At 37.1% G+C, this 16,449-nt stretch overlaps 1 protein-coding gene across 5 annotated transcripts in view; it reads right to left on the bottom strand.

The window, feature by feature from the left end:
• Positions 1-16,449, bottom strand: part of CDKL5 (cyclin dependent kinase like 5) — a 202,763-nt gene that overhangs the window by 30,004 nt on the left and 156,310 nt on the right. For 4 of the 5 annotated variants that reach the window (XM_045383851.3, XM_045383850.3, XM_045383849.3 and 1 more), the window contains 4 exons: positions 15,161-15,251; positions 11,340-11,529; positions 4,055-4,135; positions 913-1,064 (listed from right to left, as the gene is read on the bottom strand). In XM_045383851.3, the coding sequence (XP_045239786.1) occupies positions 913-1,064; positions 4,055-4,135; positions 11,340-11,529; positions 15,161-15,251 (514 nt within the window). The remainder of the gene's footprint in view (positions 1-912; positions 1,065-4,054; positions 4,136-11,339; positions 11,530-15,160; positions 15,252-16,449) is intronic. The other variant, XM_045383852.3, reaches the window with a different exon arrangement.

The raw sequence follows: 16,449 nt of genomic DNA, 5'->3' as shown, positions 1-16,449 counted from the left end.
TTATGATCATGCCACTGCACTCCAGCCTAGGCAACAGCTCAAAGGTCCTGTCTTCTAAATAAACTAAAAAATAAAAATAAAGAATCATTGTTTTCTACTTATCTTGTAATAGTAGATGAGAGAAACTATTTCCTATCTTCCATAATCCAACGACCCCAGATGACAAGATCAGCCTCTTGGGAGATGAAGGAAAACAGGGAGACCATGACTAGGACACTGTCCTCTTGGACATGCAACCAACAGAATTGAGGAATGTCAGGTCTGAAAGACAACCTGATTGTATGGCCCAAATCCCGTGTGTGTGTTTTTCAGGAAACAGGCTTTGAAAAAATTATGCTGAAAAATCATATTTAAAGAGCAACAATTTTAATCACTGACTTTACTATTTCCATATTCTTATTCTTATGAAAAATTAATTTCGCAACTCAATGATTAAAAGACAAGAGCAATAAAAACACAAGACCCCTCTGTAGAGCCAGACCTACTTGGTCCAGTCACAAAGATTACACTAGGTACATTTCCAACCACCATCTGTGTTTGGCATCCTCTTCTCTCTCCAGGAATCCCCTTGCCTTCACCCATCTTTCTTCCTCCAGGCATCACTGATGGGTCTCATTCATGCAGAATATTCTAGCTCTTGAGGCTGTAAACCCCCTTAGTTGCTAACCCAATGCTACCTTTCCCAGGGAATGCATAGGTTTCCATCATATACTAGTTAAAGATAAGAAAGTCTTTAAGACCCACACAACTCCTTAATTGTGGTTCTGAATCATGCAATAAGCATAAGGAAGATATTTTTGAATAAAGAGGGCTTTCCTTCTTTTCTCTAATTGCATCATTTAAGCAGCCACCTCCTCCACCTACTTGTAAGACCAACACTGCATCTGTATTTCCTTAAAAGGGAATATTTACCTATTAGACAATGTGCTGCTTTCCACATGGTAAGGTTTTCTTTTTGCTGACCTTGAAGGAGAACGATCCAGAAGTCTCTGGGTTTGAAATGTTGGGTGATTCAAACACTGTTCTGTCAAGTATCTGTCAGCTGGGTCCAACTTCAATAAATTCTTAGGAAATAAAATTTAGGATTGTTAAGAACATTACAAAGTAAAATTTAAGTTCTAATAAAAACCTTATTTTTTTTCCTTATAAAAGAAATACACAGTCATTGCAGAATATCAAGTAAACACAGTTTGGGAAATAAAAAAAGACTATCTAAATCACCTATAATCTCATTATCATTTCCTCTTGGTATATATGATCCCAGCCCTTTTTTGAATATCCTATATACATATTTTCTCTTACAAAATATACACACAGTTTTGTACCCTGCACTTATCATTAATCAAAATCACTTTTACAATATAATTAAAAATTTAAAGTATACTTTTAATTACATAGATACTTGAAAGAATATACATTTTTAATCTTTCTCTTATTCCCCAGATACCCAGTTCTCTTTTCTGGAGGCAGCCTAGGTTATCAGTTTCTTGGGCATCCTTCCATAGATATTCTCTATACATATCTCTATCTGCTCCTTTTATTTTACCCACATAGTAGTACACACATAATAGCCAGAATTTAGCTTTCTTCCCACTTGACATAAGATCTTAAGAAATCATTCGGGACTGGGTGTGGTGGCTCACATCTGTAATCTCAGCACTTTGGGAGGCTGAGGTGGGCGGATCATCTGAGGTCAGGAGTTTCGAGACCAGCCAGACCAGCATGGTGAAACCCTGTCTCTACTAAAAATACAAAATTAGCCAGGCGTGGTGGCTCATGCCTGTAATCCCAGCTACTCAGGAGGCTGAGGTAGGAGAATCGCCTGAACCTAGGAGGTGGAGGTTGCAGTGAGCCGAGATTGCGCCATTGCACTCCAGTCTGCACCACAAGAGTGAAACTCCGTCTCAAAGAAAAAAAAAAAAATCATTCTGTATCAGCAAAGAGCCTCAACTCTAATTTTTTGGTTTTAAAGTTTCTTCTTTTACGTTTTTTTAACTTTTAAGTTCAGTATTTGGAAGGAAATTTTTTTTAAGACTAAGATAGAGCCAACATAATTACTGCAGCTAGTCTTAAGGTTATTAGGGGCTTGAACTAATTCTGGTGACTTGTACCCCACTAAATTGGCTGACAGGATGAGATGGCCATTTTAGGTACTTATATGTGGACAAAATTAACACGGCAGCTTTAGAGAATGGCAAAGAGAATATTTCTCTTTGAAATATTCAAAGAAGGGATAATTGGTATTTTTCATTTTTCAAATTTGTTTTCAAAAAAAGCTAAAAAACAAGAGGAATGATTCTATTTATATAACATTCGATAATAACAAGGCAATACTAATCTTTGGTGACAGAAGTCAGAACTGGTTTTGGGGTGGGGGGTGGCATAAAGCCTGGAAGGGGGCATAAGAAGGCTTCCAGGGTGTTAGCAATTTTCTCTGTCACCATCTGGGTAGAGTTATACTAATATGTTTACATTATAAAAAGTAACTGACATATAGATATAATTCATGCACCTTCTGAAAGGACATGTCAATAAAAATATTTACTTCAAGAAATCTGATGGTAAAGATATTAAATAAATAGGAATTTGAATGTTTAACTTCTAAACTGGCAGAAGCACAGGATGATTTGGGTTATCTTTCTACTTTTATTTGTGCTAGCTTTTAATCAGGTACCATACTGATGCTTGGCAATTATATTTGGTAATGATTTAACAAAAACATTCAATTATTTTTAACTAAAGAAAGATGAAAGGCAGAAAACATGAAATTGTATTTAATTCCATGTTCCTATTTTATTCTATTCACATTTTAAAAGTTACCAAATTATTGAGGTCCCAATCCATGAGGACTGACTGTGTGAAAAAGCGTATTGACAAAACCTACCTGATTTAAGTTATAATTTATGCCTAATTAAACAAAAGGCTTTGAGGGTTCTTTCTGAGGGTAGCATTTCTCAATCTGCGTTCAGAAGAACACTAGAGCTTTAGCATTTTATAAAAAACAGTATTCAGTATTTAATTAAATTTGGAAAATAGTGGATAAGACAGAAATGCTTCTTTACTGTGATATTTCTGAAAGCCTTTATAGATTAAGGAATATTGTGCATCTCTACAAAAGGTTGTATGGTATGTGGCCTTTCTGAAACGTCACACCCTCCTCCCCCACCTCCACCCCCACACCTATGTACATTTTGTTCCCTGGAACACAGATTAACATAGTTTAAAGCACGGCAAAGTTCTGAGAATGCCACTCGAAAATTTCCGACTGTGCTAAGTATGCCTTTCAAAGGCTCTATGCACAGTGTAACCTCTACTGATTTTGACAGTTGACTGACTGGGCATAAAATAAAATTGATCCATTAATAAGTGTTCTTTGAAGGTCTACTATCAAACAACCAACACTTGTTTGTGCACTTCTGGCTGCAGTGAAAGCTGGAGAAATATGAAAAATAGTTCCCACTCAAGAAGCCGACTGTCTACTGGAGAAAAAAAAATAAACTTGAATAAAGAAATCTGAGAATGCTTTTAGGGTATAGAGCAGGAAGACTTTTGGACAGGGAGGGTAGCATAAGGAAGAACACTCAGGCCACAGCATTAGCAATCATCCTGATATGTCTAAAGTAGAGCCAGAAAGAGTCTGGGAGAAAAAGAGAAAAATGAGATTCACTGATCAAATCTGTGTAGGCGATGGGAGGCTTCAAATACCATGTCAGAAAAAATTGTTGAATTTCTTCTTTCAACATTGATTTTAAGATTTGTTTTAAAACCTTATGCTTGAACAGCTCTTGCACGCTAACAGATTTTTATTATTCTGTCCATTTAAAAAATATCATTTAGGGATCTCATGATTCTGTGTAGATGGACTGTGACAAGACCAGATCCCACTGTAATTTTAAATAAGTTACATGCCTTTTAATATGACATAGTTCCCCATTATTTGCCGTTCCACATCTCCTAACATTTCATTCATAAAAGCAGGCTATGGTCACATGTAGACATAAAAGAATCCACAAATCAAAAGATATTTTATAGAGATAACATCGATTTGCCTTACCTTCATTAGGTCAAGTAGAACACTATTCAAAATTCCAAGATATCTTCTTTCCAAGGACTGAGGATGGTTAACAGCTGGAAACTGTGAGACACACACAAAGCGAATGTTAACATTTGGGGAAGGATATGTTGTGTACGTGCTTGTGAGTGCTGCAGAAGGGAGCAGATAAGCAAAAATGCCAATCCCAGTCAAATTTATACTTGTATATTACTTTTGTTGTCTATGTATTTTTATTTTATTTTTTTTGAGACGGAGTTTCGTGCTGTTGCCCAGGCTGGAATGCAATGGCATGATCTCGGCTCACTGCAACCTCTGCCTCCTGGGTTCACGTGATTCTCCTGCTTCAGCCTCCTGAGTAACTGGGATTACAGGCACCCGCCACCACGCCCAGCTAATTTTTTGTATTTTTAGTAGAGATGGGGTTTCACTATGTTGGCCAGGCTGGTCTTGAACTTCTGACCTTGTGATCTGCTCGCCTCAGCCTCCCAAAGTGCTGGGATTACAGGCGTAAGCCACCACACTCGGCCGTCTATGTATTTTTATATGGATTAATAGGACTGGGTGTCAAATAATAGGAAAATTCACAGGTGAAAGATGATACTTAAATCTAGGCAGACGATACTAAGGCATGTGAAACAAACTAAAATATAAAAATTTGAACTAATTATGTAGTAAAATAGAATATCATCTGTTTATACAAACAATTCAGTTCTAATATAGTATATACATAATTTGCTTATACACATGATTCTTAATTACTGAGAGTAATTGAGGATCTAGCAGAAAGTATATGATAAGACATCAGATAGTATTCTTATAGCTTTTTAACAACAACATACCATTTACTCTTGAAAACAGAGAAGTAAAAAAAGAAAGTAAGTGGCCAGTACCTAAAAGATCATGAAAGTAGAGAGTGAATTCAGACACACATTCTATCATTGCTTTTAATAAGCTCTTATAATAACCTGTTTTCAAATTCTTCCTTTTTTAAAGTTGGAACCGAAGACAAACATAGGTTCCTAGATTAACAAATGCATTTTTAAACAAAATGAGGGGAAGAGGTCAAGTTTATTTAGATGTGCTTTCTGTTCTTTCCTCTGCCAACTCACATTCTGCAATATCTAGTGGATGTTAAAGTATTGGGTAATATGACTGGCAGAGCCCAGTGCCATGTACTCCCTTCCAAATGTCAGGGCTAGTCTGCTTCCATACGTTATTTCCTCTATACCAACATGCCAGCATTTCAAAGTACTGAAATCCTTAAACATGCTAAATAAGTAAATGGGAGGACTAATTACATAGTAAAATTTCAAACAAGATATTTAAGGATTATGACATCATCTCCACACCATGCTCTGGATAGAAGGAGACAAAAAATACAGGTAAGACCCAAACCCTGCTCTTGAGGGATCTGCTGTCTGGTTGGGAAAGCAATCAGTGTTAAACTGTGTAATCATAAATTCTAATTGAAGCTCAGAGAAAGGAAAGACCAAGATGGTTTATGGCCGTGGAAGAAATAACCCATAGGTAGTATCTGAACTGGGTTTTGAAAAATATGAAAAATGTGAAGACAGAGAAAAGTAGGACAGCACCTTCCAGATAGAGGAGTAGAAGGAATAACATGAACTCAACACAGATGCACAGGCAATAACCTAAAACTGATTTCTGAGGGAAGTGATGTTACATGAGGCATTTTGGATATATTATTCTTATTTTAGAGATGAAGAAGGTGACAAGCAGAAAGTTCAAATAACTGGTTCAAGGCAAGTTACATAATTAAACAGCAGTAGAATTAGTATTTGCACCCAGTCTTGTGATCCAAACCCACACTCTTTCTAAACCTAGGTGCCTCTCCTAAGGGAAGTACAGAGGTTCCCTTTGATGTTACTAGAGCATTAAATATCAGCCCAAAGAGAAAGACACTACCATGCTGTAATAGAAGACCCTATACCAGTACATGTTAATATTTTGTGTATGAGGTCTATCTTATGCTACCAGATACCGCCTTCTTTTTTCTAGGAGTGAAATTTCATTGATAAGAAAATTAATGCTGAAAGTCAAAAGGTATTAGAAATATTACAATAAAAAATGACCAAGCAAACTCCTAACTTCAAAGAATTTACATGCATTTGAATGAGACCTACCATTCTAATATGAAATAATTCAACAAATAGCCAAAACTCATGCATAGAAGTTTAAAATATATCTCAATCAGTCTTTTTCTTTCTGAATCACTTGGCCAATCCAATCCAATCCAATCTAACGAGAATGCTTCTTTGCTGAGTACTACGTGTGAGGTTCTGGTCTAGACATTTTACAAATAATATTTCATCTTTACACCAATCCAATCAGGCAGTCTTTTGGTTATCATCATTTTACAAGACAAGAAACAGAGGCACAGGATGGTGAAATAACTTCCTGGCATCATTCAAAATAGTAAATATGGAGCCAGGCCTTGAACCCCAACAGTCTAACTCCAGAGTCTAGGCCCTATACTATGGGGGCATCAATTGGTACTTTATCCCAATAATGCAAACCACTATAAGCAACATCTTGTAGATTTTCCTGTCTCTATACAACTAAATCCAAATGCACATCACAATGGACGGGTTACTGGTCAGTCCATGGTGCACAGCAGATGCAGTTTACATGTCCCACGTGCTTAGCTATCTGTTATAGACATTTTCAAATAACATCATGAAAGAAAATTTCTCCCTCAAAAGATATTGTCAAGTCTCCAAAGAGATTAAACTAATTTAGTTAAAACACCACAAACACTTTCAGACTAAAATGTGAAAGTATTAAGGTTTATAAAAGTCAAAGTGTGATGGAGGCAGCAATTTCCCTGAAGGATATTTGTAAGCAGCATTATCATATGCTGTCTGGAATTTTATAGACAATATTGTTTAGGGAAGAAGACTATGAACAAACAGGACCACAGACAAATGAGAAAGAGATATTCTTCGTGTGGCCTATCTAATCGAAATGCCCCTCGTTCTTCAATATCCATTTCAAATGTCAAATGCTTCATAAAGCCTTCTCTAATGAATCCCCAATGATGATTTCTAACTTTCCAGAATATGTGACACTCTCATGGTCTAAACCATACGGAGATACATTAGAAAACCATACAATGAGGTAAACAATGCAGTACTTTATTATATACCACACTTTCTTATAAATTGTATTGTTTTCTAATTATTTCATGGATGGAAGTCTTAATTCTTCAGCTAGTTTATAAGTTATCAAGGCCAAGCAGCATGTCAGATCTGTTTATACTCTCTTCAGAGAATCCAGCATAGAGCCTCATTAACCAGGCCAAGAACAAGTCAGCCAGCAAACCAGGCTTAATGTTCCAGCAGTTAATGTTAAAATCCTGAGCTCAAATATTTAATCATTCAACACTATTCAGCCTCGCAGGCACTATTCTAGGTGTGCTGCAAATACAATGGTGAACATTAACAGTTCATTTCCTCAGGGAATTCATTAGTCCAGTGAGGATACATATTTGCAAACAGCTACTTAAAGGAGAATGCAATGGGTGCTACAAAAGAGGTATGACCAGAGTGTTATAGGGTCACCAGTTTCCCCTCGAATAGTCTAGAAGGTCTTCATGGAGGGAGGACATTTGGCCTGAGTCTAGAAGAGGAATAAGGAGGAGAAGAAAGAGGGGTGAGTGTTGGGAGCATTATAGAGATGGAAATGCAGAGTATAAAAGCAATATGTCGAGGAAATGGTGAGAGGTTCAATGTGGCCAAAGAGCACACACTGGGCCAGGCGGGAGGCAGAAATGAGGCTGGAGGACTAAGAAGGGGTTTGTAAGCTACCCTAAAGAGTTTAAACTTTATCAGTAACCTTGTAGAGGTTTCTCAACAAAAAAGAGAATTGTGTGGTTTGAGAAATGTGAGAAGGCTAAAATGAAAAGAGAAAGATCGGGGGATCTATTTGGGGGTGATGGTCAAAGGTTAGGTAAAGGTAAAAGGGTAAAAGCAGCATGAGAGATGGAGAGAAAAGAAATACAGTTAAGCTTGAGTGCTGATGTCACAGACTGGTTAATCACTTCTCAGATATGTAGTGAGTACTTACTGGATATGGTAGTTTCTGTGTTAAATGCTGGAAACACATCTGTGATGTGATAAAACCGTTGGTTTCTGCCCTTCAGAAACCTATATTCTAGTGTGGGAGGACTAGATAGTTAATAACAAGTAAAGAAACAAACAAAATAATTCCATACTGTGGTAAGTTCTATGATAGAGAAAGGATGCTGTGGGAGAGAGAGACTAGGATAGAGGTAAGGGTGGTATGTTGGGTGGCCAGAGAAAGGGGCACTCTTTGAGACTGATAGAATGAAAAGGGACCACACGAGGGAAGCCCCTTGCCAGGAGAAGCAGCCATGGGTCCCAAGTTGGTGAAACTGGAAAAACCCTGGAATGTTTACAGAAGCCAAAGAACAAAAAAGGTAAGTGTGCTGAGAATCTGGAGAATGGGGGGAAAGGAGATAGGTATGAGATGAGGTCAGGCAAGGTCTCATAGGCTACAACAAGGAGTTTAGATGGATTCTCAGTGAAAATGCAATTCATTAATTATGACTAACTTTATTTCTGATTATAATAGATTTTTCTTTCTTCTAGACTGAGGACAAGTCCTATTTATTGTCATATTTCCAACACCTAGTATGACAAATGTTCAAAAATGTTGAGCTAAGCTGCTGAACCACATATGCTCTTGGCGCCCCAATTACTGGTCATATATGGCAAATTTTTGGCTTACAAAAGCAAAAATAAAAGGAGAAACGACAAACTTGCCTGAGGTAACTCAGACAGATGTGAAAGACAGAGAAAGCAGGAGATAAAAGAGACACTGGTATGCCTCTGTCCATTCATTTCAACCACATTCACTGAGCCTAGAAGGATCTGGACAGTTGGGCACTCAGGTTTGAGCAGCGGTGGTCTCTAAAGGGAAATTAACTGAGGGCCAGAAAATCAAAAGAAAAAAACAAAGGGCTTTGTAAATGGCAAGGTAATATGGTTTGAGAATTATGCATTTCAGAGAAAGGAAGGAAATGGTGGGGAGATTATTTTATAGTTCCCAAAATGACCAGCAATTGCCATGTTGGCCCAAAAAAGTAGCTGAAGATGGATTAAAGATTTAAATGTTAGACTAAAACCATAAAAACCCTAGAAGAAAACCTAGGCAATACCATTCCGGACATAGGCATGAGCAAGGACTTCATGACTAAAACACCAAAAGCAACGGCAACAAAAGCCAAAATTGACAAACGGGATCTAATTAAACTAAAGAGCTTCTGCACAGCAGAAGAAACTACCATCAGAGTGAACAGGCAACCTACAGAATGGGAGACAATTTTTACAATCTACCCATCTGACAAAGGGCTAATATCCAGAGTCTACAAAGAACTTAAACAAATTTACAAGAAAAAAACAACCCCATCAAAAAGTGGGCGAAGGATATGAACAGACACTTCTCAAAAGAAGACATTTATGCATCCAACAGACACATGAAAAAATGCTCATCATCACTGGCCATCAGAGAAATGCAAATCAAAACCACAATGAAATATCATCTCACACCAGTGAGAATGGCGATCATTAAAAGGTCAGGAAACAACAGGTGCTGGAGAGGATGTGGAGAAATAGGAACACTTTTACACTATTGATGTAAACTAGTTCAACCACTGTGGAAAACAGTGTGGTGATTCCTCAAGGATCTAGAACTAGAAATACCATTTGGCCCAGCCATCCCATTACTGGGTACATACCCAAAGAATTATAAATTATGCTCCTATAAAGACACATGCACATGTATGTTTACTGCAGCACTATTCACAATAGCAAAGACTTGGAACCAACACAAATGTCCATCAATGATAGACTGGATTAAGAAAATGTGGCACATATACACAATGGAATACTATGTAGCCATAAAAAAGGATGAGTCCATGTCCTTTGTAGGGACATGGATGCAGCTAGAAACCATCATTCTGAGCAAACTATCCCAAGGACAGAAAACCAAACACCTCATGTTCTCACTCATAAATGGGAATTGAACAATGAGAACACTTGGACACAGGATGGGGAACATCACACATCGGGGCCTGTCGTGGGGTCGGGGGAGGGGGGAAGGATAGCATTAGGCGATATACCTAATGTAAATGATGAGTTAATGGGTGCAGCACACCAACATGGCACATGTACACAAATGTAACAAACCTGCACATTGTGCACATGTACCCTAGAACTTAATGTATAATAATAATAATAATAACAACAACAACAACAATAATAAAGTGGCTGAAAACTTAAAAAGTTGTTTTTGGGATAGATGGAAGACAGAAGTAGCCTATAACTCACTGGGCACTCCAATAAGGTGACTCTTCCTCATTTGGGGAAAGTTTATACTTTCTAAGACATTATTTAGCATATTCTCAGAAAAGTTTTGTACAAAGTTGTCAAGTCTAGGAAAGGCTGCCCAAGACGATACACTAGTTTTTTTTTTTTGAGACAGACTCTCACTCTGTCACCCAGGCTGGAGTGCAGTGGCACGATCTCAGCTCACTGCAACTTCTGCCTCTTGGGTTCAAGCAATTCTCCTGCCTCTGCCTCCCGAGTAGCTGGGACTGCAGGTGTGTGCCACCATGCCCGGCTAATTTTTGTATTTTTTGTAGAGATGGGGTTTCACAAAGTTGGCCAGGCTGGTATCGAACTCCTGGCCTCAAGTGACCTGCCCAACTTGGCCTCCCAAAGTGCTGGGATTACAGGAGTGAGCCACCATGTATGGCCCCAAGAAAATACACCAGTTTGAAAAGAAGATTTGATGTTTCACTGTCAGTGGACCAGAAACATCTACTAAAACACGAACCTTCAAATCTGGGGAATCCAAGTTTTCAGGGCTCTCCTCAAATCACTACAAATATGTTTGCTCAGCATTCATACATTTGGTATATTCGGGGTTGCTTAATAGTTTGGATAAAGAAACAGTGTAAGATAACCAAAGTTTAGAGTGTAAGAATGTATACACTAAAAAAGATTTTGAAAAACTGGAACTTAAAAATTAGAAAAATGATTAGAATTTGAATTCTACCACTTTTTAAATTCACAAGTACTATTAAAAAATTCAGAAATGAAATATTATAATAGGGATTATCAACACTGTAGTGGGAAAGGAAATAGTATTCAAAGGATAGTTTAGCATTCCATTGTGCAATGAACAATGACTCAAATACTGCAGTATTGATTCCATTTTGGGTTTCAGCAAAACCTCTCACCCGGAGCCCATGGAAGCGAGGATTACTGTAGAAAAGCTTCATCTGCTCAGATGGAAGTGGTCCTAGCACCTTCTGAATAGTAAAAAGTTGGTCAATTTCACTTTCTCCAGGAAATAAAGGTTGTCCATCACTAAGCTCTCCAAGAATACAGCCCACCGACCACATGTCTACGGACTTTCCATAGGGAGCGCTGAAAAATAAAAGAAGAGATTATTTTGGCAACTGAAAAAATACAATGTTTTGATAATTTCCAAATTATTGTGAACAAATTTATAATGTGCAGCACACTTGTATATTTATGAAATTAGAAAGTTCCATGTGAAAAGAAGACTGAAAAGTAAATCATCAGAACACAAGTGAATAAACCTATGCTAATAAAGCCACCAACTTAGTAACAATTTAGTTAGTATACACTAATTTGAAATTTATTCACATAAATAGATATAAATATATATCTTAAATGTGAATGGCTTAATAAACCCTAATACAGTATACATATCTGGCAAGTAACACCTCATTTGGGGAATGAAATGCTTCCAAATAATTGTATTTTCTAAGACAAATAATTATCCTTTAGCTCTCTAAATGTCAAAAAGATATATCTTATCCATTTTATCAGTTCAGTCTATTAAAATTTCCTATGTACTGACTTATGTGTTTCCTTAACACCGAATATTATTTAACCTTCCATTACTCAGCATCACAGTTTCTGATGACTAAGATTGTGCTAAGGTCTACTGTATTATTTATTTGTATATAATATATGTAGCCTATGTATACAGAGCTTTATGGTAGCTATTTCCCTCAAAACATTTTCCAGTTTACTTAGGGGTTTACAGCTTTCTTCTAGGGTGTGAGTTTACCAGAGGGCTTTAGGAGTGTTGCCGTTATTAATAAATGGAGGTTGTAGATGAAAATCCAGGTATCCTCAAAACAACTTTATATCTATCTCTCAGTATCTAGAGTGTTAAATTTATAGCAAATTAAGAAACCACACACACATACAAGCACGTGCACGCTCACACACATTTCCAACATAAATAGTCCAAGCTTTAAGAAGGGAAAGCCAAAAGAAAATATCTGAAAAAGAATATGGAATGGAATTTTGGAATGCTAAAATGATACAGTAGTGAAACAAAACTTTTAAATCAAAGGACTGTTAACATTATACAGAACAAATTTCTAGGATAACAAATCATTGCAATAATAAGTCAGTATTTCATGTATCTCATTTCCTTCCCATATCAACCTAAGAACCACACAAGGAAACTTCATTTAGATCTTTTTGGTAAGTTTGTTGGGCAGGGCAAGATACTGATCTTTCTTTCGTTATCTGTTTGAGAGAGAGAAAATTTGTTCCATAGTGCTAGATGGAGAAACTTATGGAAAATTTCCACATGCTCACTACAAGCTATTTTTCTTCTGTCATTTGATTTGAATAATTTATGCAGCTGGAATGATACTGAATGTCAAGGACAAAGCCTTGAGAATGTATAAAATTTAAATTCTTAATGTATAACCAAGTATCTGATTTCAAAGGGATTTTTACAAATATAGTTCTTCAACTAGTACTTGACAATCACTTAATTAGCAATATTTATTTTAGCACTAATTTAGTTACATTGTCCCCATACTTTTAGCAGCTACTGCACATCTCTAAACATAACTCCAGTTTTTCTATAGGTATTATTAAGCAGCAAATACTCTCTGAAGATTCACAATAAGGCTTCCTCAAAATAAACTTTTTGGGGCCATGTTTCAGACAACACCATATTATAACAAGCCCTTCTCCTATGCTTGAGTCCTCAGATGCGGTTCTAAGAATGATCTACTTCATACTCGTTTCTCCATCGGTAAAGTGTCCAGTAAATTCAATTCTCCCAAAAGAAAATGGACTATGCATCCCAATGAGTCCAAAAGGTACACGGAAGAAATATGGACAATCACAAAATCAATCCTGATTCTAAGATTAAAAATTAGCATTAAAAACTCTAAACTCTGCCCACACAATGGAAGAGATAATAAAGTGACTAAGCATCTTTGTTTTTCAGGATAAAGCAAGCTTTTGATTAAAAAAAAAATAGTAAAGCTTTCAAAAACTAATGTCAATGATTCTTACAGGCTTTAGGTCAGCAATGAATCAAGAAGTACTACTAGACGGTTGGTAGACACTGGAAAATAAGTAGTTAATATCAAAATAAACCCTGAGTAACTTAAACATGTAGTCATCATGCTCTTCAGAAAAAAAAAATCCAGAAACTTATATTGCTATTATATAAAAAACATTTTTAAAAATTAAATTCTTCATGTCCCCCAGATACACGTATGGCACGCTAAAGAAATGAGACCTATAATTTGTGCACTTGTCATCATTATCACTATATCTAATTTTATTTGTGGAGTATAAATTATGTTTTTGGGTGGTCCCAAAGAAGGAAATACAATCTAGGGGAAAATAATCCTACAACTAGGGTAGGTAGGGAATTATTAATGAGAACTACAGGCTCCTTCTTAGGCTTTAAAGTTAAAATGTACTAAAAAGAAAAGAACCTTATCAGAAGACCTTTTTCTGGTACTAACAGATGAATTAAAGAGCACTGAAAGTTAAAGGGTGGGCACAAAGTGGATGAATGTAGAAGATGTTAGTGAGAAAATCATCAATGCACTGCTAGTTTGAATAGCCATTTATCATCAAACGGGATTTACACTGTTCAGAACAAAAATGGCAATTGGTTCATTTTTTTGTTTTTTGGGTGTGTGTGTGTGTGTGTGTATGTGTGTGTGATGGAGTCTTGTTCTGATGCCCAGGTTGGAGTGCAGTGGTGGGATATCAGCTCACTGCGACCTCCGCCTCCTGGACTTAAGTGATTCTCCTGCCTTAGCCTCTTGAGTAGATGGGACTACAGGCAGGTATCACCATGCCTGGCTAATTTTTGTATTTTTTTTTGTAGAGATGGAGTTTCACCATGTTGCCCGGGCTGGTCTTGAACTCCTGAGCTCAAGCCATCTGCTGGCTTTGGCCTCCCAAAGTGCTGGGATTATAGGCGTGAGCCACTGTGCTCAGTCTAGTTCAATATTTACTCCATGTGCCTGGCAAAGTGGTTGCATGTAAGAGATACTTGATAAGTATTTGATGAATTAATAAATGAACAAATAGATAAGCCAGAATGTCAAACTGTGTGGATATTCACATTCTTAATGTGGAAGTTTATCAGCAAAGATGGCCACAATTAATTTCTTCCATTTCCATACATATGCCATTTTATAATATGGCTCTGCCACTTGTCCCATCAAGAGGTGGAATTTATTTCTCCATACCATGGATCAGGGGTTGGTCATGTAACATGCTCTGGTCAATGAGGCAAAAGCCATACAAAAAAAGGCTTGAAAGCTACTGTTGCTTTGGGGCTTACCCTCTTACAGCAGAGAATTCTCCAACTATCACACTTAGAAACTTGGAATAGCCTACTGGAGGATAAGTTTCCAGGGATCAGAGATGGTCTGACCCAGCTGAGATCCCTAAACTAACCAGCTCCCAGATGACCTACCAGCTGACTAAAACTTCATGAGTGACTCCAAGACAGACGAGCAGAAGAACCACCCAGCTGAACTCAAACTGCTGATTCCCCTACGCCCAGAATTGTGAGCAAACAAAGTGCTTTGTTTCATACCATTAAGTTTTAGGTAGTTTGTTATACCGCAGTATGTAACTGACACATTTAATTAACTGAAGTTCTTATTTTCCATAGATGAACTCAAAGCAAATGACAATAGAATCAGCAGATGTGGAAATGTCATTCTATTTTGGGATGGTAACTCACCCAAGTAAGAGCTCTGGGGACCGATACCATCTGGTGGCAACGTACTCTGTGTAATTAGCATTATTGCCTTCTGACAGATTACGAGCAAAACCTGAAAGATAGTAAAGTCCAAAGTTGTAACTTTGAAAAAGAAACAGTAATTCATGTTGGCAAAATATTTCAGCCCTAGTAATACTTTAAACAACATCAAAAGAATGTAATGACTGTTCTTACATGGGCTATTTATTAATAATATCCTTGCTATCTTAAAAAGTTAGTAGAGTGTTCCATGTCAATTGAAAGACATACAATGTATTCACTACAAACCCAGTCTCTTCACTATGCTAAAGAAAACCGTGTTTTCGAAGTCATCCCATGCTTTTATAATTATAAAAGCATACTTTTAAATCAGTTCTCCCAATAAATGCAAACCTTAGGAAAAAAATGAAATAAAGTCCCCACAAAAGCTAGAAATCAATATCAAAGTCAAACTAACATACTGTAGACGGTCATTAATTTTGCTATGTGGCACTTACATAGTATTTGCATATGTATTGTTGCTGAGCAGTTCTAGCCCTTACATAAACAGTGATGGAAACAAAGCAGGCCAAAATTACTATCATCTCCTAATGACTGAGCATATTAGGGGTCTCTTAGTTACCAATTACAGATTCTACCACTACTTTTACCCCCACCCTTTGAAAAGGTTTTAGGGCTACTGCATAGCCACAAAATAAGGCAGGAGGATAAGTTAATCATCCATCTAACTCACCAAACACAATATAGGTTCACTGTGAATAGTTATAGAGAATCAGAACATTTAAATTAAGGGTAAAAATTAAGGTGTACGTCAGTTTTGAGACATGGAAAATAGTGTTTCTTAAAATGAAATGGTAAAAAATAAAAACAATCCCAGCATAAAACAAAACCCCTAACTTCAGATAATCAATGTTTCTTCATAAGACACGCTTTGAAGAAATATTTGTATTTTTGAATGGGGTTCTTCAAGTCAGACCAAGGAGTGCGTACTCTGGGAGCGGAAGCAATTAGGAAGTCCTTGCTAGGGATACACAGGACACAGAATACCGCATGTGGTGCTGCCAGGAGGAACTTCCTGACCATTTACAACAGTCTTTTCTCTGAGAAATAATGCCAGACCAGGAGTAATCTTTTCCTACTATTAACCATTCTATAGGCATTCTTTTATATTTATAACTTCCTTTATATTTTCAGTAACTTAAGTCTCCGCTTTGGGTGGTAATCACAATTATGGACAGGAAATCAGAAACAGATGCTGTTCCTGAAAATCG

The sequence above is a fragment of the Macaca fascicularis genome, chromosome X, assembly GCF_037993035.2.
Source record: "Macaca fascicularis isolate 582-1 chromosome X, T2T-MFA8v1.1".
NCBI classification, from domain to species: Eukaryota; Metazoa; Chordata; class Mammalia; order Primates; family Cercopithecidae; genus Macaca; species Macaca fascicularis.
The sequence above is the reverse complement of the archived record's forward strand: the minus strand, read 5'-3'. Positions and strand labels throughout refer to the sequence as shown.